General features: G+C 37.4%; 2 protein-coding genes and 2 long non-coding RNA genes across 5 annotated transcripts; 3 read left to right on the top strand and 1 right to left on the bottom strand.

The window, feature by feature from the left end:
* The first annotated feature begins 717 nt into the window (after nucleotides 1-717).
* On the top strand, nucleotides 718-1,741 carry LOC112565989. Its single transcript, XR_003099523.1, has 3 exons — nucleotides 718-867; nucleotides 1,217-1,280; nucleotides 1,510-1,741. It is a non-coding gene; the product is annotated as an uncharacterized LOC112565989 (long non-coding RNA).
* Nucleotides 1,742-3,011: 1,270 nt separating this feature from the next.
* On the top strand, nucleotides 3,012-6,030 carry LOC112563057. Its single transcript, XR_003098955.1, has 3 exons — nucleotides 3,012-3,708; nucleotides 3,977-4,476; nucleotides 4,884-6,030. It is a non-coding gene; the product is annotated as an uncharacterized LOC112563057 (long non-coding RNA).
* A 120-nt stretch (nucleotides 6,031-6,150) lies between these two features.
* Nucleotides 6,151-12,920, bottom strand: LOC112563050 (peroxisomal 2,4-dienoyl-CoA reductase-like). Its single transcript, XM_025236754.1, has 8 exons — nucleotides 12,770-12,920; nucleotides 12,084-12,152; nucleotides 11,098-11,215; nucleotides 10,780-10,849; nucleotides 9,395-9,519; nucleotides 8,594-8,687; nucleotides 8,274-8,378; nucleotides 6,151-7,204 (listed from the first exon to the last, which is right to left on the bottom strand). The coding sequence occupies exons 1-8, from the start codon at nucleotides 12,841-12,843 to the stop codon at nucleotides 6,990-6,992; spliced, it is 870 nt and encodes a 289-aa protein (XP_025092539.1). The 5' UTR covers nucleotides 12,844-12,920; the 3' UTR covers nucleotides 6,151-6,989.
* LOC112563038 (heparan-alpha-glucosaminide N-acetyltransferase-like) lies at nucleotides 12,838-27,136 on the top strand. 2 transcript variants are annotated; one of them, XM_025236734.1, is made up of 17 exons: nucleotides 12,838-12,982; nucleotides 13,283-13,459; nucleotides 13,691-13,820; nucleotides 14,041-14,165; nucleotides 14,609-14,678; nucleotides 14,806-14,860; nucleotides 15,538-15,648; nucleotides 16,146-16,253; nucleotides 17,732-17,886; nucleotides 18,458-18,570; nucleotides 18,999-19,123; nucleotides 19,617-19,743; nucleotides 19,960-20,046; nucleotides 20,344-20,418; nucleotides 21,073-21,143; nucleotides 22,061-22,173; nucleotides 23,399-27,136. In XM_025236734.1, exons 7-17 carry the CDS (start codon nucleotides 15,611-15,613, stop codon nucleotides 23,572-23,574), a joined length of 1,188 nt encoding a protein of 395 aa, XP_025092519.1. In that variant the 5' UTR covers nucleotides 12,838-12,982; nucleotides 13,283-13,459; nucleotides 13,691-13,820; nucleotides 14,041-14,165; nucleotides 14,609-14,678; nucleotides 14,806-14,860; nucleotides 15,538-15,610; the 3' UTR covers nucleotides 23,575-27,136. The 2 variants fall into 2 exon arrangements, with proteins under 2 accessions (XP_025092519.1, XP_025092526.1); XM_025236741.1 differs by lacking the exon at nucleotides 16,146-16,253 and adding an exon at nucleotides 16,635-16,742.
* The last annotated feature ends 495 nt before the right edge of the window (nucleotides 27,137-27,631 follow it).

Here is a 27,631-nt window from a genome sequence, read left to right on the forward strand (position 1 = left end):
CGCCTACAAACATCTCCACGAAAAAGAAAGAGGTCAGCAACACAGACGTCAGCATTGTACATGGATACGTTTACGATGTTAAGGATTCAGCCAACGGAAGAGCCGGTACCATGCGTTAATTAGACGTTTTTGTTACGATTGCGACCTCTTTCTTCGCATGGTGACACTGGAAGGCGTGTTTTTGAAAACAGACTGGAGTAATTCACCCAGGTTATGAAAAAAAGTATCTTACTGTCACTGTCGATTAGGAAACAGCTAATTACATTAAAGTTTAATCTGATAAAAATCATCAGTTCGTGTAGCTGGCTGTGTACTGTTATTTTGCAGCATTTTCGAAGCATGATGGATACAGTGAGTTGAGTTTAGTCACGTTACAGTCGAGGTCTGCAAAACAGAAAAATATGGCCAAGTGTTTCTTGAGTGATCTTTAGTCCGGTTTCGAATGGTTTTCTTGTGTTGGAACTGTTGGAGTGCACTGTGCTGTGGGCTACATAGATTCCAGGGAACAAAATTTTAAGACAGTAGTTGCTTTTTCTTGTTTGTTTTTTTTTTTTTAAATTTATTTATCCTTGAACCAATACTCACTTGCGTACTTGATTGAAGCAAATAACACACATTTGCTCTCCCGTCCACACATTCTCTCTCTCTCTGGTTTTCTCTCTATGTTGGTGTGTCTCGTGCAAAAGGGAAGGTTAGTTATATGAGGCTCCAGTTTTGAGGTTTCTTAAAGACCAAAGAACAGCCTTATCTGACACAAAGTAGAGGTCGCATCACGACAGGCAGAGTATATAACCTGAGTGTGGCGGCCGTGTGCTTCATCAGTACCGCTCTTCTCCCACGTTCTCCAGAGCAAGACACCTACTGCAGGTATTTCTTCCACTCTTTAATGTTCTGTCTCTGATAAACTATGTCAAAAACTGTAAAGCTTGATGCATTTTATGTCTTCTGACCAGATGTCTGAATGTACCCTCTGGATGAGAGCGAGAGACCCTTTATAGAGGGTAAAATGTATCGTTCTCAATTCCTTAATCCTCTTTATTAAATCCATTTTATCCATAATTTTATTCGTTGATACATTTATGTAACATTTCAGCACAGTTCTTGACTCTGCAAATTTATGCTACTCTGAGACTTACATAACAACTCATTTCTGTGCATATTTTTCACTGTCTATTCCCTCAATAATTCTTATTGTTCTTATGCTTATTTTGTTCAGATCCCCGACACCATGAAGACTGTAGCCATTCTGGTTCTTCTTGCACTCTTCGCTTACTCCCAAGGTAAAGGAGTTGTCTATAATTCTGTTTCTTTCGTTTGGTTCATTGTTCCTTCTTCTCACGCTGAAATATTTTAAGATGATAATACAAGTGGTGATGGTTGATGAAAGAGAATGGTAAAACTGAATGTCTCCATGCGTTTGCCTAGTTATACTAGATAACATTTGGTTAGAAGGCTGTAACCCGGATCGACAGACGCTGATATGACAGCTGCACCTGTATGTGTGTGTAGGGTCTCCCTGCTCTCAGGGTGCCACCGAGTGCCAGCATGCTGCCGAGACAGCTACATCTGAAGGCAGGACGTTCTGTTGTCACGCTGCCAACGCCAGAATCACCCTGACTAACATCAACGGCGAGGTGACGTGCACGTGCTCACAAGTCTAGATGGCAAGCGCCTCACAAAACATTAATAATCTGTTCAGTCTTATTGACGATTAAAGCGCTAAGTGCGACTTACTTCACAAGAATGATTTTCTTTTGTCTGGACATTGGTCAGAAATGGGATTCTCACCGACTCTTGCTTCACATGTCAACATTGGCTGATGTATGTTTTTGTGTGACTGTTGTGCGAAATCACTGTGCATTCTTTTTCTGCTTGACCTCTCCCCATCCAACCACTTTTAAATGTAATGCTTCGTGTTCGCACATCAAAATTATTAAAAAAAAACAACTTATAGTCACATCCTATACACTCCAGTGTATACACTCTCTCAGTGATATCACTCTTACACACACAACCATTACTGTCCTTCTCATACATTCTTCCAGTTTTGTAATTTGAGCCTCAAGCCTTTTTTCTTGCTATCTGTCTATTGCATGTCTACATGTGTGTGTGTGCGTGTGTTTCTGCGAGCATATCTTTTCTAACCATATACATGTAATACTTCTCTCTGATCTTTCCGTCCTAGATTAAGTAGATAAGACTACAACAGTCTGAAACAAACAGAATGCACAGCAAAAACAGGGGTAGACTATTTTGTAACTCCCAGAATTACCCATAACTCCTCGGAGTGAATGTGATATCCCAGAGCAACCCTACAAAGATAAATCTAGATTACTTCCACATTTTAAAAAAACGTTTTCTGTTTCAACTGAAGATGTTCAAGAGCTTTGAAATAAAGAGCGGGGTGCACATGCAGTGGGACACTCTTTACACGATGGTGCTAGGGCTTTGTTATGATCGTCAGGCCAAGTCAGTTATTACCTGCTTTCTAGAAATGTTTGGTGGGGGGATGGGAGATTTGAGGTTTACACCATCAACTGAGGCAGGTAGCCTTGTAAACATATAACTGGGGGGGGGGGGAACTGGAAAGGAATTTTGAAGCTGTAGTAATCTTACTACTCAATATTGGTACAGATAATAAACCTGTTCACATACAGGTTAATAGCAATATCATGGCATTTGAAATAAGATATTTTCAATCACACACACACACAACAAACGCAAACACACGAATAAATTTTCCGTAATTCCAGTCAGCTATTCTTGTCGTTATTTCGGTTTGTTATGTGGGACCCTAGAAGATAGGGTTAGTGGGTTTCATGTTACACTTGCAAGAGAACAATACGTACACTGCATGATCGTTTGTACTAGAACGTCCTGTAAACTGAAGTAAGCAGTATGGAATGTCCGAACATCCACACTTTACATAGTTTACAGGAGTCCATTACATAGAGCAAGTCATAAAGCATTTCAGCATCCGGTTGAATAAACCTTAGTGCCGTTTCTGACAGCAGCAGTCCTTGTGCCTTAATTGTGTGTAAACTTTAATGAGCACAACTTTTTTTTCTCCTTTTAATTAGCGGTCTGTGTTGTTACACTACATTCTTATTTTCCACGTGGCAGCCTACAGCCCTTAAAGAAGGCCCAATGTTGCGATAGTACACAAGCAGCACAGCAGGGACGCCCTACAGTATTGTATTGTCATCGCTGATGAATGGAGCTGACACTATGTCGGTCTGACTATACTTAATGCAGGGGGTCGGTGACCACATTTCTTTCATTCCAAATTCACGCATTTGAAACTGTAGACACCTATGCTGATCGCTCGCTCGATAAAAGATCCCCATGACACCTCTGCAGGAGGTTCGCGACCTCCAATGAGAGCTGGTGGACTGTGAAGAGGGTCTGACTGCCGCTGGCAACACCGCAAAGCTGTGGCGTACGTCACTGGGGGACGCGCAGGCAACATGCTCCTGCAGGCATGTGCACCCTATCTCATTTCGTGTGTCAGGACTGATCCATTGTTTTCCAGAGATATACAACCAGTACATTCCAGTACATTGTTGTTGCGGTCCTATGATTCTCGAGGAGTAACAAGGAATAAACAACACATTCCCTTCACCTGTGTGACGTAATCTTGCTCATAGCAGGAGTGGGATTTGCATACAAGACATCAGACTCACTCACACGAGGAAATGACACCAAGATGTATGTATATAACATGTTGTGTGTTTGTTAAGTGAGGTGCGTCTTTTTACAGATGCAGCCAAATAGATAAACTCATAAAAGCATGAGCAGCTAAATTTCAGCGACTTTCTTGTCCTGTTCATTGTGTGTAAATGTAACAAGTCGGTAAATAAACTCATTGTGCAGATGGTAGAATGAGAGCCCCAGCAGAACGTTCAGACTTCGTTAAACATTAGGACTAATATATTCTCACTCTTAATTGTTTTCAGTCATTCGGTTCTTCTTTCAGACACCACGTTATTACGGAGAGTGACTTGTCATCTGCGAGACGCGGCCATCGCCATCTTTGCCCTTTGAACGAGAAGCTTGACCCCCGCCATCACGACACGTTACACGGCTTAGAATACTCCTTCAGCCGTGACGTCTTGTGCTGACTGCCAGTGAATGATAAGACAAAGCATTTGACAATTCCAGGGTCGCACGCTCTATAGGGACGTTGCTACAAACCAGAACTGAATCCCTCCCTGAAGCTCGCTAATAAACGTCACGTGTTGCCGGACCGCCGTCATGGCTCTCAAACCCAAAAGCGCACCAGCCCAAACTGTAGAGTCCAGATTCGTCAAAAACAAGACGGATGCCATGAAGGAGATAGAGGCCTGGGTCAAGAAGGACGACGACCCCTTGATTTCTCATGAAGCCATTCGCGTGGCTGGTCAGCTGACAGAAAACGTTACTGAGGACCGGATGTTGCGTGCGAAGCTGTGGGAGTTATCCAAAGAACGCTACAAGGTACCCGAGTGTATGTGTAAATTGAGCCTATAACGTCCCATGTGTAACTGTGTGTGTGTGTGCAAGCTCGCGATGCAGTGCGGTACAATGCTGACGTGTGTTGTGCAAAGAAAGTCACAAAGTACTCATGCGTGCGTGTGTGCTTACGTTGTCCTAAGAACGGTACAAGGTACAGGTGCGTGCGTGCATGCTGACGGGTGACCTGAGGGTGAATGATGGATAAACAGACTACACGATCATGCAGGTCGTTCTTATTCTTATTGTTTCCCTTGTTCTTGACATCTGTTCTGTTCTGTTCTGATGGTTGTACTGGCTAAAAATGTTTGTCAACAAACTGGCCCATGCACGAAAACTAGTACCAAAAGAATGCCTGGAACTGTCTATACCTTCTTGTCCTATCTTTGCAGTTTCTCAGCAAAAGCGACTATGAAAAGAAGATATTCCAAGACCGAATGAGGCGCAGGTCGGCTGCTCTGGTTCGAAAGTTCGCCGTGCACAGCGCCGGTCGTGGTGACTACGCATGCGCGTTGGATTTAAATGTCGACAAACCACCTCAAAAACAATGGCGGAATGCCAGAACTACTTCGCTATTTTGTTCGCTGACGAAAAATGCAAAGAAAAGAAGACAAAGATGTCTTTCGGGGCAGATGTAGCCAATAGAACCAGCGTGAGCGTGAAGAGTTCCACTCTCGGAGTCTCTGACAAGTCAACCGAGTCGTCGCTGACTGCCGCAGAGGTTCAAGGGACAGTGGCGCGAACAGAGATGAACGAGCGTCTGCCGACACCTCTGGTAGAGCTCGACAGACTCAAATCAGCAGGTAAAGAAGAGTCAAGATCGAGTCTGCGACTGCTGCCAAAGCAAGTTCCCCCACACATGCCCCACGCCCGATTTAAGAAAGCATCTGTGACGGACATTGAATGTGAGCCAGCAGCCATAAGCAGGCCTACGAATAGTCATCACTCATCATGGTGGGCAGACGACAACAGAAGCACGAAGGACGTGACGCTGCCAGCGCTAGCCTCTCGACCTTTGGGGTTAACGCCGCGCGGCGAATGTCTGCCGCATCCTGCTGCAACTCGGATCCCTGCAGCTTAGCAGACACAGCTGCATGGACGGCGGCGGCCATGCAGAAAGCAGCCTTCCTGTGGGGTAGATCAGAGGCTCCACGCGGGGCTGTGACCAGGGACCCGCGCTACGCCAAACTGGAGAGCTCTCTGGCTCCATCCGCACCGCAGCAAGGCCACCGCGACCTGTGCGCCGTCATCAGCAGCATCGAGTCCCTGCGCGCTCCGCCTCTGATGAGCAGGAAGCTCCGGTCCAAGACGGAACTGAAGGCACTCCAATTTATGAGGGAAAAAGGTTTTGTCTTTTAATTAGTCTGGCTACCGCTCGAGCTAATGGTAACGCTGTTTGACAGAAAGATGCTGATTAAAAAAAAAGTCACAGGCAAGGACTGGCATGCAATGTTTTGATAGTAAAATACTGATATGAAAGGCACAGGCAAGAATAGCATGCAATGTTTCATTAGAAAGGTACTAACAAGAAAGTCGTAGATGTCAATCTTATTTCCTCTGGAAAAAAAAAGCTTGCTCAAACATTTCCGGCATTTGAACATTACGATAAAAACACATGTATCATTATTATTGCAGAACAGAAGTAACAACTACTCTTTCTTTTCTGCTTCACTTTTTAATATAAAATTCATCTGATCAGACACAGAAGAAAAAAATGAAAAGCTCCTTCTACTTAAGGACAAGAAATCCATTAAATGCTGTTCTTCAAACCTTTTTTCACAGAAATACAGTACGTACTGATTAATCTTTGACAAATAAACACACCTATTCATGAAAATCAATGTCATATTCATTAAAATCACATAACTGTCCCTGATTATAAATAATTCTGCATACTTGTTTTCAAATCAGACACACACAGTGGATATAAAAACATTCTTGAACAATATTTCATTTGAAAGAATTATTTGGAATATATTTACATCCAGAGCAGCCAAGAGACAGCTCGGGCCTCGAGGTAGACGATCTCTCCAGGCCCCTTGTAATTGTGATCGTAAATTATTTTCCCAGTATATAATATGCTTTACAATTCGATTTGTCAATATCTACATTTCATTCAGTAACGTAATGTACACTGCAAACATTAGGACAAGTGCACTAGGATCTACATCACTTCTTGAACATAGAGCTGTTTACACGTGAGTGGTTAGTAAATGAGGAAAAATGACATTAAAGGATCAAAGTTGTAGTACCCAGCTCCACAGAAAAAATCCCCTGAGTGAGGAATGTTACGTCAACCTTTCTTTAAAAGAGAAAGAAAAGGAAATGAAGGAAAAAATCCACTGACCAAGGTCAGGCCCTCATAACAGCCGTGGGCCATGTTACACCAGACCCTCCCATCCCTCCCCTCTCATCAGACCTGCATACATTCTCATATTGATGAGATGAAAATAAAACATTACATTTTCTCATTGCCACAAATGTAATGAACATGGCTTTTACAGCACTGACTTCACCAGTTTCATTCTTGCCAGACCATTGTCATCAGTAAGCCAGCAGCCTCCATCAGCAACCACCACGGTTCCAGTCAGCAATGCTGCAGCTGGAGTTACTAAGAAGAGGCAGATGTCTGCTATGTCCACTCGCTCACCGATTCGTTGTATGGGAATATTCTCTTCAATAAATTTCAAACGCTCAGGAAATAAACCTCCGCCTAAATAAAAAGAACCACACAAATATAGAGATATAATAGCTTTATGATAATAAAGAGTATAATTAGCTTAAATATGACAGTAATGATAATATAATGATACGACCTCTATGCACATATTTCATTCTTCACAGAGGCTCTAGTTTTGACTGCACCTTAAAACATATTGCACATTTACTTCTTTGTAATGTTTTAAAAAAAGTTTTGCAGCCTTGACAATAAATACCCTACATTTGCAGTGCATATTTGAGTTTATAAGACTTTAAGACTACAATTCTGTGCAGGATGTTGCTGCTGATAATAGTTTCCACGATCGCCCATGATTGTCGTCCTACTAAGCAGCTTGGCACCATGGGTTACTTCAAAGATACACACAAGAATTATGACTTCTCTTTATCCCAGACATTGTACTGGGATGTTCTTGATGACATCTTTTCTTGCACCACCATGTGCCAAACATTGACAGGAATGATTGATAAAGCTCTCTGCTACCTCTAGTCACTATCAATTATCCTCGTCTCTCTTGTTAATATCTGTTCCAAGATCACTGGAACCATTCAGAAGGATTTGGAAGCCTTTTGTAATCAACAAATCCTCAGGAAGGCATCCCTCATCCTATTTCTGATCATGTGCAGGCATGTGAGATTTCACTCTTGCCGCCTGGCTGTAGATACGCGATGCTTGTATGCAGAACCAATCGTCACCGCAACTCATTCATTCCACGTGCCATTCACTTGATAAACTCGACTGGCCGTGATCTTGTACTAGCCTGGTGTGGCCTGGGTCATCAAATGTATCTGCTGTTGTTGGGAATGTGTGTGTATTGGGGAGAGAGAGAATGTGTGTGTGACAGAGACAGCTATTTCAACATGTACATTTATCTCTTTCATATTATTGCTAGTATGAGTATCTTGAATTGCCCCTGGGGTCAATAAAGTTGTATTGTAGAACAAATGTTGTTTGTTATATCCAGAATATTCCTTCACTTCGGCTGACAAAGTGTTTTTTCTTACAAAGTGTGTTTGAGAGAGAATGGACGTGAAAAAACGAGAAATATACACAGGAAGATTACCCAGTTTGCGCAACCCCTCTGTATCGGCAATTGGTCCAGGTGCAACACACATAACACGAATACCATGTTGCCCCCACTCAACTGCCATGTGTCGTGTCATTGCCTCTGTAACAATAAATCAATATGAATTTATAAAAGCTAAAAAAAATCAAGAATAATACATATTTGTTTATTCTTGGGATAATCCTAATTATTTAAGATCATTTTTGAAAGGGAAAACCTATGAAAGGAACGAAATTCGATTTCACAATATAAATCAGGTTTTTGTCCCTTTTGTCCAGATATTCTTATGCTCAGAAACCCACTTAACCCCAATTTACCTATAGCTGCTTTGGCAGGACCAGCATGACCTTGAAGGGCTTGTCCTCTGAAGTGTAATGTTGCCGTAATATTAATGATCACTCCACCATGTTCCTGAAGCAAAAATATACAGAATACCAATCAACAACAACTACATTTTGTGATGTTTATTCAAAAATAGCATTTTCCTTTACCAGCCAGTTATTGTCTCACCATTCATTGCTCTATGTATTATTATTTAGATCTTTATTTTGAAAGGAAGCGCTTGGGAAGTAATCAAGTTGGGCTATACTTGCTACTTTGTACAAGGAAATTAACTGGAGAAGACTAAGGGGTATAATGTCACTAAAATTCTGTATTCATGTATGCCAGTGTCAGCTGACTCACATTTATGTCTCTCTGCAACTGGATTTTCATAAGTAAAGTTTGATGACAAAATCGTACTATTTTCTGAATATGGCAGTGTTATTTTCACAGTTTTCTTGTGAAATTATTAAAGAATGTTTATTAAAATAACACCTTCACTTTATAACATTATTGCTATACTTCAGCTACTGAGCTCTCGAGGTGGCAAGAATCTGTATGATGTAGGACCGTGCATTCTAACTACCATACTTAGACTGTTAAGCATTTAGACAACCAGCTTTCATGTGAGACAAGTGTACCTAAGACTAAGAGCAAAACTGAAAATCTGCCACCAAGAAAGCCTAATTTAATTTTCTCCAGCTTGAATGTATACACCTCAATTTGTATGCACTGAAACATTGCTGAGTCCCGATTTATCGATATGCTATAAATATAAATACAAACTGGTTCCATACCTTGAAATAGTTATCAAAAACAACTTTGCTAACATTGAAAGTGCCAAGTGCATCAATATCCATGACAGTCTTGAATGCATTGAATGACATTCGATCCAGAGCACACAAAAAATTCCCTGCAGCACCTGCAATGAGACCAGCAACACAGTCTACAGAAAGCTGCATAAAGTTAATTAGTAAAGTCTGATTGCTGCAGTCTGTTTTATAAGCAGGTTTGTTCACGTGAACATACTCTATGACCCATTTCCCTAAAATAAAATTAAAGTGTTCAATAATTAAAAACCATGGACAGTTCTTTTACGTTTATTCCTACGTATGGGCGTCTCTCAATCTTTTTTTCGATGGACGAACATTTCGATTCAGTGCTCCGACTTGGTGTCTCTAAAGTACGATGCAGCCAGACATTCAGAAGTTGGTTTCGGGAAAACAACTTCAAATATCCCACTAATGACTACATAATTAATGGTAAGTACAACTTGTTTCTAATACAAATGGTATCTACACTATTTTTGTCTTTTTTGTATTTTTGGGGTGAAGCGGCCCGTGACACGCATGTCGGAGGTGTATATGGACCCCAGGCCGAAAAAGGTTGGGCATCACTGATCTACAGGGTCGATCAATGTCCCGCTTGTATTTAAAAATCTGATTACCGTACATTGGTTCACATTCATGCCTTTGATTTTGGCTTTTGCCTTTCACCGTTTGATTAAAACTTTCAAATTTGTGTCCTAGTTTACTGCCTTCGGCGTTCCACCCCTCCCCAACCCCCACTCCCACCCCCGGCTTTCCGCTTGTTTCGGCGTTCTTTGTCGGTGACGACACCATGATCGACAGGCGTCCCACCATGGATGTGTATAGGTGGATTGCAGTCTGTCTGCCGAGACCAACGCTTAGCCTCTTGCGAGGTTCTCCGCTGTTAGTCTTGGCGAGCATCAACAAAGAATGTGACTAAGCCGGAAGCTTTGTACAAACAGGCCTCGTTTTAGTAGTTAATCCGAAATGTGAATAAACCGGAAGCTTTGTAGTCTCATGCCTTGTTGTAGCAGTTAACTGGAAAGAAAAAAATCGTCTGCCAGCAGTCCAGTAATACAAATTCGTGGTCCCACTTTCGCTCACGAAAAATGCCAAAGCTGTTCTTTGCAGTATTTCCGACATAAGGCGGAGCTATATTCCTATTTGTACCAAGCCTTCAACAACAAAACCAGGCAAGACTAATGATGATGGCGATACTAATAATGGCTGTAGTAATAATGTCGATCGTGTCAAAAGATAATATACTAGATGACTGTGTGTAAATTAGGTACAAGAAAGAAGCACTGTGTTCAGATACAAACTTGATCAAATTAAAATTAATTATATTTTTCATTAAACACTGTGAGCATTACCATTAATTAGATAGTCAATCTTTCCAAACTCTTTTAAAGCTGCGTCCACGGCACTCAAGATGGTCTGTGACTGTTGAGATAATCATAAAAAAATATGAAACACTACAGATGCTTAAAACAATTAATTACAGCATGTTATTGTTATTTAAAATGTTTCTCCCACTTCATTATTTAATTTACTTTTACTTTGTTGGTCATTGCAGAGAGTGCAACCTGTTTTGGTTGTCATGCTGTGCTATATAAATGTTTAAAATTAATGCTTGTGTGCTTGCACACACACACACAACACTTTTTTGACATTATAAATTCATATCAAACCTGTCTAACATCCATTTGGACAGGCAGACAACGTTGACCTGTCACATAAGAAAGTGTCTTAGCAGACTTTTGAAGCCTGCTGAAGTTTCTACTGGCTATCACTGTGTTACAGCCATGCCTGTGTAAAATAAATCAATATTAAGGTCTAATATGGCTTGTTTCTATCTTCTCTTTGAGGTAAGGGCAGCTTCTTTATTGTTTGACACTACAAGCATTTTCTGTATTTTAAGGACAGCTTTTGATGAGAATCAAGTGGATCCCTTACCTACCATCGATGTACAAAAAGGCCTCAGTAATTTAGAAGTTATTTTTTATGACAAAATAATATAATCTATGAAAGTCATTATGTAGCCTTTTCAGATTATAAAATGTTGAAAACAACCTTTCAAAAAAGCTCCAACTTTCCATTCAGATACACATGTATGAGCTTCTGTTTGAAGGATACAAGATATAGTCTGTCTCTGACATTCGTACAAGGCTAATTTTATATAAATTATATACATATACATATCAAGTATTATGCATTTTGCATATTTTACAAACTTTTTTCCTTTTATTCCAATATTACAATATGGTACAAATTTCTTATGAATTTTTTTTTATCTCCTATGGAATTTTCACATTACAATTTTTTTTTTTTATTTATATTATCTCAGCAACAAGGCATACTTTCTGCTTCAGCCTACAAACAAAATAATTCTTTAAAACATGCAGGCCTATGAATCATAAAAAGTGTCCTACAGCATAATTGAAAATACCAGGTACATTATCATTTTCTGTTTTAGAGTTTTTTCAACCAGTCACATTTCTTTTTTTTTACTCATTACCATTTGCATCTTGACATGCACTTGTTCTTTTCACAAAGACTTTATAAATACATTTGAGGGGAATTAATTGTATATATTAAGTCAGCACAAAAAGCTATACTACAAATGAATTAGAATTCATGAAATGCTGTGAAATACATTATAAGTGTAGAACAATACCTCATAAAGATTTCTGCAATGGTGAAGCATATCCCTGAACCTCCACCAGTGATGAATGCCACCTTATCCCTACAATTACAAATATTATCCTCTTGTAATATTACAAAATTCATAGTATGACACTATTCGGTAACCATGTCAATCTATATTTTTTCAAAGTACAAAATTAAATGATTATAACAGATTTTTTAAACTTAAATAATTATTGTTTATTAATTGTTTCATTGGCACTGGAACTTTTAATGTCAACAATATTACTGAAATTTTAAGAGTAAAATTTCTTGTGCAGTTCATTTTGTTTCGGGAATACATAACGTATTTATAGTGATTCGATCTGCACAACATTCGCTTTTGAACTATATCACTTTTTCAGGAATCATTGAATGAGTTCATCGATCAGCAGTCTGCCAATTAATTTTGACTATTGAAAAAATTGTTTAAAAAAATAGATATAGAGTGAAAATAAACATGCTTTCAACCCTTGCATCATTGTTTCAGATTTTAGCCTTCTCGCTCGCCCTCCGTCGCACTCCTGTACCCACCACCACCACCCCACACACACACAAGCACATGTAATACAAGTTTATGCATACACTACATGCATGTACAGTGACGCGCACACATACACCAACATCCACGTCGCACTCCACCTACGCGTACCCAGAAATGCATCAAAAGTAATTTACTTGAGAATATCTTTTTGGAACACATATGTGTAGTTCTTAAGGCATTGCTCAACAATTTCTTCGGTCTGCGACATGATGCTCAAGATACCTTCACAGCCGAGTTCAAAGTTTACAAGCCGCTTAAAGGTCACATGACTTTCTCATGACCAGCTCCACACAAAATGGCGGCGACTGGGAGACAGTATTCATACACAACATACTGTCTGCTCATAGGTGTGAGACAATTTATTGTACACTATTAATTGTTGTGTAGTAGAACTGGGTGACTGATGGAAGTGAGCACACGTTTAAGTGGGAAAAATATTTATTTTCCTGATTGTATTCACAAACAGAACTATACACCGGTATACATACGCCTACTTTCACATACATGTGCACACAAAATATCCATGCATTTATTCATTCATATACAATTATTCACATGCACATACATATATTCAGGTTTCTCAGTAGTTGTCTCATATCTCTGACATCCAAGAAATCTTTTCTGTCATACATTCACTTTTTTGGCAGGTTTACTGTATGCAAAATACAGCTGTGCAGATCCATGGGACACAAATACAAATGGCATACTGCAATCCAGATCATATTCCTCAGCTTGCAATCGACAAAGCCCGGCTGACTTTGGTTAATGATCGCCGTCTAGACTCTTCATTGGGTCTTTTCACTCAGAGTGAGGAGTGTCATGAGGTAAGCTGGTAATGTTATAAACCATAATTGTTGGAACTGTCACTATATGAATAGACTTTTCAGGTCAGATATAAGTAACCTGTATAGGTGAAAAAGATTTATATCTTTGTACATATCTTGCAAAAAGCCATGTGACTCTACCAGCATTAATACATTTTAAATGTGTTTCATTGTGTTGTCAATTAAATCTACATTGCCAAGAAGTCACTGAAGTCTGTGTTCTTTTATCAGTGTGAGCTCCACTTGTGACAGCTCAAGTTCAAAGAAACTGCACTGTATTGGTAGACACAAGATGGCCAACAAGATTGGAAGTCCGTTTATTCAATGGATCTCATTTTCTGAATGCATCAGCAAACTGCAGGTTTGACCAAGAATAATTAAATGTAAAGTTAGTTTACCAGAATCTGAAAGTTGAGCAGAGATTTTTTTACTATTTTAAGTGAACATTATTTATCAAAATTTGCATCTATGGCTTTTTGTGCCTCCTTGGACAGCAAGTTAAAAAAATATTGTTTCTTTTATGCAACCTTTTAAAAGTATTCTTTTTAATATTACTATTTTTATTGGATTTAACCTTACAGCGAAGCAAGAAACACATACCATTTCCAAGAAGGAGGAAGCTATGCAGTCTTTGTCCAGGTGCCTAATAATGAAGATATGGAATGTAATTTAGTGCCATTGAACAACCCCACAGACTCAAACATTCGTAAGTTCTCGTTCATTATTTGGGCAGTTCTATAAAATATTTTTAAAGGTATATAGTTTCAATATGTTGCATTAAAACTACTTGACCTGTCAGTCTCCATGGTCAAGCATTATTATGTCTTTGGAAAACACACACAAACAAAATACATACCTATACATACTTTACATAGTGTCCAAGTTGGTAGTTTATAAAAAAAAAAAAAACAGTCTTGTATTTTTCAAGATCATCTTTAATTGAGAAAGCTGTCTTGTTGTTAACAAGATTGGGTAAATTATAATTATCTTATAAGAAAAGACAGTTTACCAAATCTCAGTGCAAGTTGTCTCTTGCACAATTCTGCTTACCATAGTTATTTAGTCACAATACACTTGCTTATAAAAGAAAAGAATAATTCCTTCTCTAAGAACCTTAAACCCTTAACTATATTAATCTGTTTTTTCCAGCAATATTTGTAGCATTGGGAATAGCTGTCTTTCTGAGCTTACTGTGGGCATCCCTCAAGAGTCTTTATAGGTAATGCTTGCTTTTTCATTACCAGACAAAATGACAACTTGTTTGCATTTTTATCAGATAAATGATTGTTAAAAAAATTTAAAAAAACAAGAGAGAAATAATGACATTTTGTTTTCAATCCCTTTAGGCGTGGCTATCTGCACAAATTTCTCTGCTTCTGGACAACAGAAAGTGTTATGTCTGTGAGTTTGTTAATGCTTTTTCGCTGGTCTCTGTAAACTCTAGCTGTCAGTACTCTTTCTTTCTTTCTTTCTTTCTTCTTAATTTTCTTGTGAGGGTTGCACATCTGTCTCAAACATTGTAAAGCAGTACAAAAAACACATATGCACTGGGCCTATGAACATTTCAGCCATGATTGTCAATATTTAATCTCATAAGTGGTATTAATGCAATTGTTATTTAATGTGACATTCTCAAAAACTGGTAAAGTGGAATAGTTTTTATAGCCAGCATTCTTTGTTCATTTGCAAAGTGAGATTCCATAGAATTGTTGCCATTAAAAGGTTATTGATAAATTGGATTCATTTGTCTCATGTACGAGAAAAAAATCACCTGTTTTCAAATGGTCAAAAATCTTTTATGAGTGAAGCCAGCAATTATGTGCAATCTCATCACATGTATATACTGTAAATATAAACACACTATTTTTATCAGAATCTCAAATGACACTTTTAAGCATCATATTTTTTAATTTGTCAAAGATAATTTATATTCTTGTTCCCAGTTTTTCAAATACCATACATCTGAATAACTATGTATGTGTTGTAGAGAGATATTGAGACTTTTCTTTGTATGATATTTATTTTCAACATATCACATTTTGTCCATATTTTAATTTTTGTTGCATGTATGCATGTAGGATTTTGGGCCACCTATAAGTATCAATCCAACTGAAGAAACAAGCAACACTGGTGGACAGAAACAAAAAGATCATGAAAGAAAGACTTAGATCATTAGACACTTTTCGAGGGTAAGTCTTTGGAAGCAGTAGTAGAGTTTTAACTGTAAAATACAAAGATTCATATCGTACAGTCCTGTATTTGTGAGTGCTTTCAAAAACAACATGAACTAACAAGATATAATTGGTAAACAATGAACAGCCTAGACACATGACTTTTATTTTTCCTTTGTATACAGTATTAAATGTTTATGATGGGACTAACAAATAGCATTCTCTTTTCTTTTGACACTGAAAAAAAAACAGTTGCAAAGACTTCACTTTAAAAGATGTCACTAAAGTGGTCACTGTTTTCACAGCAAAGCCAGTGAAGTGTGCATTGTTTGTGTAATCTGCATGTTTCTTGGGACTGCATTGCATATTAAGAAATTTAAAGATTGCCTTTGAACATGAAATGATCTATGAATAAGAAAAATGCCATTTAAAAATACAGACTGTGACCAGTGCCAGTCCATGCAAACTGCCATAGTATATTAAAAATAAATGAGTAACCTAAGTTTCTTCCTAAGGATTTCAATTGTCATCATGATCTTTGTGAACTACCGAGGGGGATACTACTGGTTCTTTAGACATTCCAAGTGGAACGGTTTGACAGTTGCTGATCTTGTGTTCCCATGGTGAGTGGTGCATCAGTGCCTTGCACCGCCTGAATTCTGCTGTTTGTTGAAAAAATTAATTTGTTTCTGCAATCAGCAGCACTTCATTTAAAGAATATATTTATTACAAACTATAATGCTTCTAATTTTGAGTCCCGTTTTCACAGTCATTTTCACACTGAAAATGTTTTTCACATAGTCTTTAAAAGATGTACTGCTGATTCAGATCTTTGCAATTTGTTTTGATTACTCCACTAATAATGTTTGCTGCTGTCAGCATCTGTGGCTCAGCTTTTACTCTCCAGCAAAAGACTGGGCATCTGCAAGCAACATTAATGCAGTGCTTTTGGTTTTGTTCTTGATGGGCTGTGGTCTTAACTAACTGCATGCTGCTTGTCACAGACTGAGCTTGACAATCATGATTTTTGTCAATTATGGGGGAGGGGGCTACTGGGAGTTCAATCACTCCTCATGGAATGGTCTGACAGTGGCTGACCTTGTCTTCCCATGGTATGTTTAAGTTCCTATTTTAGTAAGTGAACTTATTTTGTTCAATTTGTATGTGAAGGATCTAAGAGGCTTAGTTCTCTCAAAATGGCTTTTCCAGGGCTTCTAACCAAAATTGGAAGACAAGAATTTTTTTTTCAAGTATTTTCTATGAAAATTGTCAAGCTGTCTTGTCAGTTTTAATGCATTTGTTGTTATGCATTTCTGTATGCATTGTTGTAGCAAAAGCTAGATTTTTGGTGTCAGCTTGATTGATAGTCACCTAATTTACAGTTGTCTTTATTGATGATAAAGTAACATAAAGTGTGACCATGAGAAAAAAATTAAATTAAAACTCGGATTTACTCCCATCACAATGCCTTGCCTTGGATTTTAGTTAAACTGTACTGCATTTAATTAAAAATTATATTGATCATTTTTAGAATGTCCATTGTGTAATTTATTAAAATGTACATATTGATCCTTTTATTTAAAGTTTGCTTTAAAGCTTTGTGCTTTCATTGTTTTTTTTGGTGTGGCTTTTATTGGTAGTTAGCAGTGGTTTTTTTCTTTCATAATGGTTTTGGAAGATAGTCCTGTTTTAGAACATACTACAGGGGTTCTGCGAGAGAAAAGAGCATCCTGTTTATTTATTTAGCTTTGATAAGAAAAAAATATCCAGTTCTTTTATTACGAAGTAATAAAGTGTCGTGAAACCAAAGGTGGCTGAAATTAAAAGATAGCATTGAGAGTTTAAAGCACCTAACAGTAACAATCGTTTGAGTTAATTAATCTTGCAGTAAAAACACTTCAAAGCAAGTTGAAAGATGTGACTGTTTATGTGCATATTATTAATATTATATTTCTGTATTAATGTTTATTCATATTAGAGAATGTATTTCTAATAATATTAATTCTTGTGTAAAATCTTTAAGTATTAACAAATAACTGTTTTAAACCACAAAAAACCCATTTCTCAAACATTTCACCTTTTGCATATTTAAACTTTTCAGGTTTGTGTTTATCATGGGCACAGCCTTAATACTGAGCTTTCAGTCACAACTTCGCTTTGGTGCGCCCAAAAAAACAATGCTCTGGAAAATTTTGCGGCGTTCTTTAATCCTTTTTGCACTGGGACTACTGATAAACTCTCATGGCTGCGGTGATGGTAAGGTTATTGTTTCTTATTGACTTAAGAACTTCCTTCAACAAAAAAATGATGTATACTGATGATTATTTCAGTCAGCTTGTAACTTGTCTTCACGGATCACACATGCATGCATACAGGGGCATGCATCAGCTTAATACTAATATGATATAGCAGTACCTATTGTAATGCATGTATTATTGAAATTACTTGACAGGACAGACAACCAAAAGACTCTAATCAGTTCAATACATGTGATGCAGCATACATCCCCCATTTCATCTACCTGTGGAATGAGTGCTTGACCGTGTAGAGGGTTGGGTAAGGTAGGGTAGAGGAGAGTGCTACTGCCCTTGCAAAAAAGCTGCCCCCAAGAGAAGTGTGATCTTTAAAATCTTACTCCTAAAGAACCATAAGGTCCCAAGATTCTTTTCCCTTTAAAATGAAGTTATTTTCAGTTAATGCCTGTACTCAGTTGTTTCCTTCGCTCATCTTTGCTTAAAATAAGGTGAAACCAATTAGTAAACATTAGTAATGTATCTTTGACGCAGCAAAAAATTGGTTCTCTACTTCTTCTGAACTTCTTGGACAGGTGTGGACATGTCACAGTTCCGAATACCAGGTGTTCTTCAGCGGTTTGCACTAACATACCTGATAGTTGCAAGCATTCATCTTTTATTTTCAAGTTCATTGAACAATTCACAGGTAAATGGTTAAATGTTTTGACTACATTTTTATTCATCATTTGTATGCTGCTTGTTACATCTTCCTGTATATGGGCTACCTGTTGATTAAGTAAAGGCTTCTGGTAATGGAGATGCATATGCTCATATATGCATGTGTTTATATTAGTGTGTCTGTATGTGTGACAGTTTATTGGGTGTATAAGTGTGTTTGTGAGTTTATCGGGTATATATATGTGTGTATGTAAACTGTGTGTTGGGGATGCATGTATACATTGCATATGACTGTGCACATAAGCATATGTATGACAGGAAAAAAACTTATTTGCCTTTGTTACTAAACTGGCCTAAAATTCACCTGCTTAACTAGTTGATGGTCATACCAACCGGTCTCTTCATATTTTAAATATGCATTTGACTGCATCAGTCCTTTCCCTGGTTTCTGTCTAGGAGTATGGCAGGTTTGCAGTGGTGTGGGACATAGTGGTGTTTTGGCCAGAGGGGCTTACACATGTGGGTTTTGTGATGGTCCACACTTGCATCACTTTCCTCTTGCCAGTCCCTAACTGTCCAAGGTATGCATATTTAATATAAGCATATTTATATTGTGCCTTTACATCTGTGGTTGCAAAGTTACAGGTATTAGTTTTCAGTGCTCACAGGTAATTTAGATACTTTTAATTGTAATTCAGTTTTCCTGCATCCATTAAACTCAAGGATTATGAGGCAGTCTGAAAAGTAAAGCAAGATCTAAAAAATATTTACATTATCTGTCATAAATATAATCATGTTTGTGTCCATTTAATACTGAAATTATCAAAGTCGCAACAATCCCCAGTAGGAAACCTGTTAAGAAGGAATTAGGTGATTAAGGATTTGAAGGATCTTTAGTATGGAAGCAGAATAAGCCTGACTCAACCAAGAACAAACTGTCAATTTTTTTTTGATGGTTAAAGCTACCTACATATTTTAATGGAAAAAATATCCATTTGATTTGATGTATTGTACTATTATTTGTGAAATCTGTTTTTTCCGGCTATATGTCATATATTTGTTCTCTTCACACAGAGGTTATATTGGTCCTGGAGGTGATGATAGTCATGGGTTATATGCCAACTGTACTGGAGGAGCTGCAGGTTACATTGACAGAAAGGTTTTTGGAGACAGTCACATCTACCAGTCACCAACCTGCAAAGTAAGCCTTATAAAACTTCATATTGTGCAGGACATATATATAATATTGACAACATCAGGATCACTTGTTAGTAAATTTTAATTGATAAGCACCAGTTTTTAGCTTAAGATACTTATTACAATTACAAGATCTTACATATGTATGAGAGTTTGTTGTCTGAACACCTTTGTGATCAGTTAAGCATTAATGAGAGTTTGTTGTCTGAACACCTTTCAGGAAATATACAGAACAACTGTCCCATATGACCCAGAGGGGTTACTGGGCATACTGACTTCATGTTTTTTATGTTTCCTAGGATTACAGGTATGTTTGTCAATTAGGGGTAAAGGGGGTTGTATGTGTGCGTGTGTGTGGAAGGGGGGCATCAAATAGAATCTTCAGCTGTGTTGATATGCTTGTGCATGTTGTGTAGTTTTAGTATCTTTAGCTGTGTTGATATGTTTGTGCACCTGAGCATGGGTGCAAACACATGGGTCTTTGAGTGCAGGAAGGATGTGGATGTGTAAGAAAGAGACAATGTGAAAACAAGCAAGTTGCAACATAAATAAGAAGTAATTATTGTAAATAATGATTGATAAGGTGCTGCATATTTTTTTTAAGGCTGGAAAAATATTGTTTGTCTACAAAGACTGGATTCAGAGGTGCTGGCGATTTTTCACATGGGGTCTCCTTTTGGTAAGTAAGAGAAAGTTCACATGCAAGAATTCAGGAAATATGAATATCAGATATTCATTTGGCTGTGTTAAAACAAGTTAGTGCATTGAGGGTGTGGTTGTGTGTATATTATTTATGTTTGCTAGTGTTAGAGCAAGTTATTGTATGTGAAGGTGTGGTTGTGTGCATATTGTTCATGTTTACTAGTGTTGCTCTAATATACAATTGCTCTGTTAGTGTGTGTGAGGATGGGGTCGTGTGTATATTGTTCATATTTCTACATACATGTACATAAGTAACCTTCAAATTGATTTAACTTTTCTCATCAAACATTTACATTTTGACAGATGCAAAGCAGTATTTCTAAATATCCAGATGGAGAATAATATAATAATATTTCTGAAAAGTCATAGGAATTAAATTGTAGTTTTGTTTTTTTTTTAAATTGATTTTTTATAAGGTCTAAGTGAATCAGAAGTGGGGGAGGGGCCAATACAAATTGCTTACATATACTGTTCTCTTACAGTTGTTCCCAAAGGCAAGTTTTGCTTACTAATTCATATGCATAAAGCAGATAGATTTCTTTATGAGAAATCATCTAGTATGTGAATATAATCATCTGCGAGACATTTGTTTTGAAATTGAAAGCTCTCTCTCTCTTTTTTTTTTTTTAAGTGTTTGCTTGGAGGAATACTATGCAAATTTTCAAAAGACGATGGCTGGATACCTATCAACAAAAACCTATGGTACCACAAGTTCTTTCTTTTTGCTTGCCTAAGCCATTTGTTTACCTTCATTGCACTAAAATGTTTGACTTAATACTGGTAATGTCCACTTCTGCAATATTGCTCTCTAGTCTGTAGTTCTCTAGTCTGTAGTCCCAATGGCAGTCCTTCACCTTGGTGTTCACATTCCAGTTTGTCAGACATAAGTAACAATTGTAAACACTCCTTCCATTTAGCACTGCATGATTTTCGTTTTATTAAACATTACCCATGAAATCACACCCTTGGTTTTAATATTTTTTTGGTTATTGTTTTCATAATTTTTTTCAGATGATTCATATACATGTGTATATATATATTTCTAGCACATAAGCAACCATACATTTTTCCTGTAATTGGCCTTCCGGATGAATAAAGTTGTATAGGACAGTGCTTGTATCTGTAAAATAAAATTATAGCTATGATAAAATTACTCTGTCTATGCTGTGATATTTTTCCTACTACAAAATATTCGTAGACTGGAATCTTAACATGTCCTTCGCAAGACATCTGAATCCTTATAGAAAGAATTTGTGGACTTCATCAACCAATTCATAACTTGACTATTTGCCAACTTGACTACTGTTATGTGTGGGGTCCCCCCCCCCCCCATCCCATTAAGGCTTTTTCTCACAGCAGGTTAATTTCTTCGCTAGCAGAGTACATTAACAAACTGAGGAGCACCTCTTATATGTAATGATCCTGGCATCTTGACATCGCCTTATGGTAGTGGTCAAATTGACTTATTGTGGCAGTGAGTGGTCTAATTGACTTGGTCCAGCTAGGAAATGGTCAAGTTGAAAGAACATTAAATCTTTGCTTAAGTATCTCCTGGAATTGTAGACAGTTCCTTCTAGCATCACCATAATTGTTGTCTGTCTCCATCTCTGTCTCTGCAGGTCATTGTCATTTGTGCTAACACTAGCAGGTATGGGCTTCATACTGCTGTTAGCTTGCTATCTTCTGGTGGATGTGTACAAGGTTTGGAGTGGTGCTCCTTTTTATTATCCAGGTGAGAGTTTGTAAGTTTTTTTTCTTAAAAAGTTTCTAACTATCTGTATTAGTGAGAGCATTTTTTTCTATGTATAACTTCTCTTTGGAATTGGTATAGACCAGGGGTGGCCAACCTATGGCCCATGGGCTGCATCCAGCCCATGAAGGTGCCTCATCCTGACCAATCATTTTAACCAGACACAACATAATTTAATTTTTACATCATGATTGTGGCCAAACTGTCATGCTTTGGCCCGCGAGATTTTATATCATGTCCAGTGCGGCCCTTGGGCTAGAAAATGTTGGACATCACTGGTATAGACTGACCATGGTTCACTTTTTTTAATAGGTATTGATCGATACTGTCACCAAGCATAATAGTTTTTCCTCAAGAGTAAACATACATTAGATTACAGCATGATCATTTTTCAAGCTGTATTTATGTATAACATAACAAAAATTGCAAAGAAATGTATGCAATCACTAGTAATACCCCTTACAAAATAAGAAGACAGTATGCAATGGCAAAACTACAGACCCATAAGTCTAACTAGCCTTTCAAGCAAAGTCATACTGAGAGTAATCCAAAATCTCATCAACGCTTTGAAGAACGGCTAGCAGAATAACAGGCTGGTTTCAGACCAGGCAGGAGCTCAGTTGAACAGATCTTCAGTGATCACATCTTGATAGAAAAACATCTAGAGCTCTAATGGAATTTCTTCCACAACTTCACAATGGCATTTTGAAAGAGCTTGTCACAAGGCACTGTACACTGGTGTAAGATGCAAAAATTCAACATCAAAAAGAACTTTGTTCAAGTCATCAAAGCTCAGTGAGGATAATCAAATGGGAGCTTTTTTTTCACACATTAGCAGACATCTGTCAAGGATGCCCTTACTACCTGTACTGCTTAAAATCTTTTTTGGAGAGTATCGTGAGAAACTCTTCATGACCATCACACCTTCATTTCCACCAGTGGGAGACTCATATACCCACTCTAAATCAGTCTAGATTAATAAATCTCTTTGTTTAAAAAAATTGTAATAATGTGCGCTCTATTAAAGGGAAATGGCTCACTAAGCACATGAAAAGACAAACAGTTTGCATTTTGACTAACCTCCATTTTGAATATGATTTTGATGATTATTGTTGTGCTTAGAACCCAGGAATTTGAACTAACTGTAACATAACCTACACCCTGTTCAATGGTGAAAAGAGATTGACTGCCTTTGTATCTGCTGCAGGAATGAACTCCATTGTTCTCTACGTGGGTCATGAACTGCTCAGTGGCCAGTTTCCTGTGGCATTTGATGTTCCTCAAACACATGCAGCACAGCTTGCCATGAACATATGGGGCACATTTTTCTGGGTTATTGTAGCATACTACTTGGACTTCAAGAAAATCTACATATCAGTTTAACTCCTTTCAAGATATCTATAAAAAGGTCATTTTTGTTGGTGATGCCATTTGTGCTCAGACTGAAAAACTGGTGTTGTTAACCCATACACAGTGCTTTGTTGTCCTCACTTCACTTTATGTTATGTTTACTTCCTGGTTATTAGTGTGCACATTTATATATTTTTTAAGAGGTGGAACTGTTGCAGCTTTGTACAACTAACTGCTGAAGATAGCTTTGCTGTCGTTATGGTACATTTTTCCCCTTTTCTAGCCTTTGGGGTTTTTTGGGAGTTTTGGGGCTTTTGTTATTGCACTTGCCGAAATTAATAGAGGGACTAAAAGATTATGGTTTTTAATTTTGATGCGAATGAGAAGGTACTGGATGTGTAGATACCTTTGCATATGAGTGAACTCTTTTTTTTTCTTTTTTTTTTTACATCTGACCATTACAGTCATGGGGTCAGTTTTATTTTAACACATAAGACATGCATACACACATACATGTACACATACATACACATATAAACATATATTTATAAAGAATATAAATTCAAGAATATATTCCTACATTTACCATGAGACAATAATTATGTCACATTATGACTAACAGTGTTTACAAATCCAGAGAGATGATGAATGGTGACAGTATAACTCTTTTTTTGTGTGTGTGTGTGTGTCCTTAATGGACTGAATGCAAAAGGGACAATCATTTATGTCTAGGGCAGACCTGGGCAAAGGCGGGCCCGCGGCCCGGATCCGCCCCGCCTCCTTCTCTGACCGGCCCGCCCGCTGGTCCGCCTGCCAGTATATATACTATATATACAGTATTGGGTAAAACTGAGTTAACTATATTAGTTCGGCCCTCTAAAACCATCCCAATTTCTCATGCGGCCCCTTGGGAAAATCAATTGCCCACCCCTGGTCTAGGGTATCATTTTAGTCAAAACAATGCCTGTGAGTATTAAGGTCACTCCCTGTACAAAACAAACTAGAGATCCCTTAAACATTTGTTCTTTGCTAGCTAAAAATGTAACTGTGGCACAAAGTACATTTGTAGGAAATATTGAGTTAAAACTATTTTACTGAGCCTTATGTTAGAGGACCACACTTGCTGAACAATGCTGACCACTTGATGTTAGGGTTAGGTTTGTTGACTGAAAAAAAAATTAACTCCTTGCTTTAACCACACCTGTTTAAAGCCCATGGATTTCAAAGATACTTATACTTTTATCAGTTTATTTTGCCTTCAACATCTGTTGAAGAGTGAAAGGTATGCATATTGAAGTACATGTCTATCAGTACCAGGAGCCAAAATGTAAAGTTTTTAAGTAGCAGTTTGCCAAAATCTCCATACATTACATTGGATTGAGATGGTGTACAAACTGGAATGTTTAGAGACTTTTTACATATATATAAGGCTGTCATTCTGGAGAAGCCCTCATACTTCAGAAATGTATACTCTTGTAGGTTGTATTTTCAAGCCTTGGGCTGTGAGTTTCTCCCCTCTTAGTGCTGTTTGGCTCCCTGAAAGGAACTCAGTTTTGGAGTGAACATTGTGTATTTAATTATAAAGTAGGTTGTCAGCAACAGTAGGTGTGCATGTGGAAGGAGGTGCATGTGCAAGCAGGTGATGCATAAGAAGAAGAGGAGACAGTAATTCAAACAGAGCTTAGTTGCCTGGATTCCTGACATTGTTGATCAGACCATGAAATATTTTTTTAAATGAGTTCTGCTGAGTGGATTCTTTATTTTTACAGCATTATCATCTCACCACAAGATAAAGACCAGAAAAGTTAATTTGATCTAATTTCCTACCTGGAGTTTGCTTTTTCTGTGAGGATTTAATGAAAATTTCTATTTTAGGAGATATTTTTAAAATGAAGAACTTGCTTTATATCATTTTCAATAACAGCTAAGCCAGATGACATTTTATTTTCTTATTTTGTCCAAGAGAAGAGCTTTTTACATTGTACATGACAACACTGTTCATCTTTTAAATGAGGGAGATGGCATTATCTTTTATAATTTTACTCTTCTGCCTCCTGATTGATTGTGCATTGCTAACTCAAGGAAAAAATATATCTGACAAATATTTTGATTCAATGGTTGTCTTGAAATATGGTGACTTGATACAGTTTTCATTAATATATAGCCAGAGGTGGATAACTGACCTGCCCTGTGCTCTCTCTTTGTTCTTATTCAGACATCGCTTGTTGTCAAACAATGAAAGGTTTGTTTTTGATAATCTGTCTTCAAAATTGACCAGGTTCTAGCAGCAAGTGCACACCTCCTTTTCAACAGAAATTTTATAGTAGACAATGTCAAAAGAAAATGTGCACCTAGAATTTAATAGACATAAGACAGACCAGCATTACATATTCCATACAGGCACACTTGTTAGTGTTGTGACTTGTTGGTTCTTGAAATCAGAGTAAGCAAGCCACGAAAGTAAATGTCAGTGCAGGTTATTTTTTAAAGTATACATCTAAAGACTGGAGCATCTTGTGATAAAATAAGAAAAAGATACATTAATACAAATCATCTTTGCAAACAAATTTTGATGATAAGTGGGTGGAAGTTATGTGGTCTTTAGCATATTTTTCAATTTTGAAGTCCTTAAGATTTTGAAGAGGTTATTTAAATTGTGGGAAAAAATTGATGCTTAATATTTTTCTGATTTTCTGTAACACATCATGCCATGAGCCCATTAACTCTTTGCAGCTTCAAACAAAATGTATGTCTATACTCAGCAGCTAAGATTAGAAAACACTGTTGGGAAGAGTTAACATTTATGAAATCAAACCCATTGATCAAAAATCACCTAAGAGTCACAGAGTTACATTTTATGTTGTCAAAGTAATGTTTTTTTGTTACGTTATATTTTTTCTGGTACTATATTGTAAAGCTGAAACACCATTTATAGGATGGAGATTTTTTTTTTTAAAGACCTGACCTACTGTGTATCAGATGGAAAGGGAGTGATCGAATGTATTTTCACTACATCATTGTGGTGGCTGAGATCTTTGTCATAATGCTTGTGAAGTATACTTAGCACAGATTTCCATCTTTCTGTGAAAAGCTTTTAAAGTTCATGTTAATTTTCTTAATGGAAGTTAGGTTAATTGCCTATTTCTGACTTGTTGATTGTTTTTTCGTTGTTGCAGCATCTTGCTCAAATAAGATTAGCTATTAGTTTGTGATCATGCATACCTTAAATATTTGTATACTTTGGACATATGCTCAGACATGTAAAACGTTGAACTGGTGACTTGGCAAAAGTTTGAAAGTGTGATTGGATTTTATAAACCCAGTTAAAACCTTATTTATTATGACATCTAAAAAAAAAAATTGCTGGTACAAATTATATTTATTCTTATTTTTATTCTACCCAATTTGATTGGGCCTTGTTAAAATACATCATTGGTCACTTGCAAATTAATCATATTGCCATGACAGGAAAATCACAATCATGCAGATATATTTAACTAGATTAAAAAGGAACAAGATACTCATAAATGCCTGATGATGTGTTTTAGGGCATGCTTACAGAATACTTTAAGGAAAATACAAAGTTTTAAATCTATGTGCAATGTATTATGTGTTATTCTATGTATTTTTATTTTTTGCAAAGCTATCATTTATGTCTACATCAGTTCATTTGTTATTATTTATTCCAAAGTAGACAGAGTGAATGAGCCATTAATATATATAGAAAGCCTTCCTTGTCCTTTGGTTTAGAAAAAAATTTAACATCAATGCCAGTGAATGAATGTGTTTTCTTTCAAATTTTTCTCACTGGGACAAAAGCACACATCAAAGCCCATGTCATTAACTACATGCTAACAGGCTAAAGTATCTGGTTGAAGGAATAAACTGCATTTAAAACTGAGGGAATCTCATGGATAGAACGTATCTGCACCAATATGATGTAGATTCAAGTTTACACAAGCATCTGTTTACAATAACACTAACACTACCTGTTCTACTATTTCAAAAGAATAAAGTAACCCAAGAAAGTATGATACAGGTAAGAAAGTAAAATTGTTTATTGTAATCTCATATACACACTTGCTCTGGC

This window comes from Pomacea canaliculata, linkage group LG1 (assembly GCF_003073045.1).
Source record: "Pomacea canaliculata isolate SZHN2017 linkage group LG1, ASM307304v1, whole genome shotgun sequence".
Lineage (NCBI taxonomy): Eukaryota > Metazoa > Mollusca > Gastropoda > Architaenioglossa > Ampullariidae > Pomacea > Pomacea canaliculata.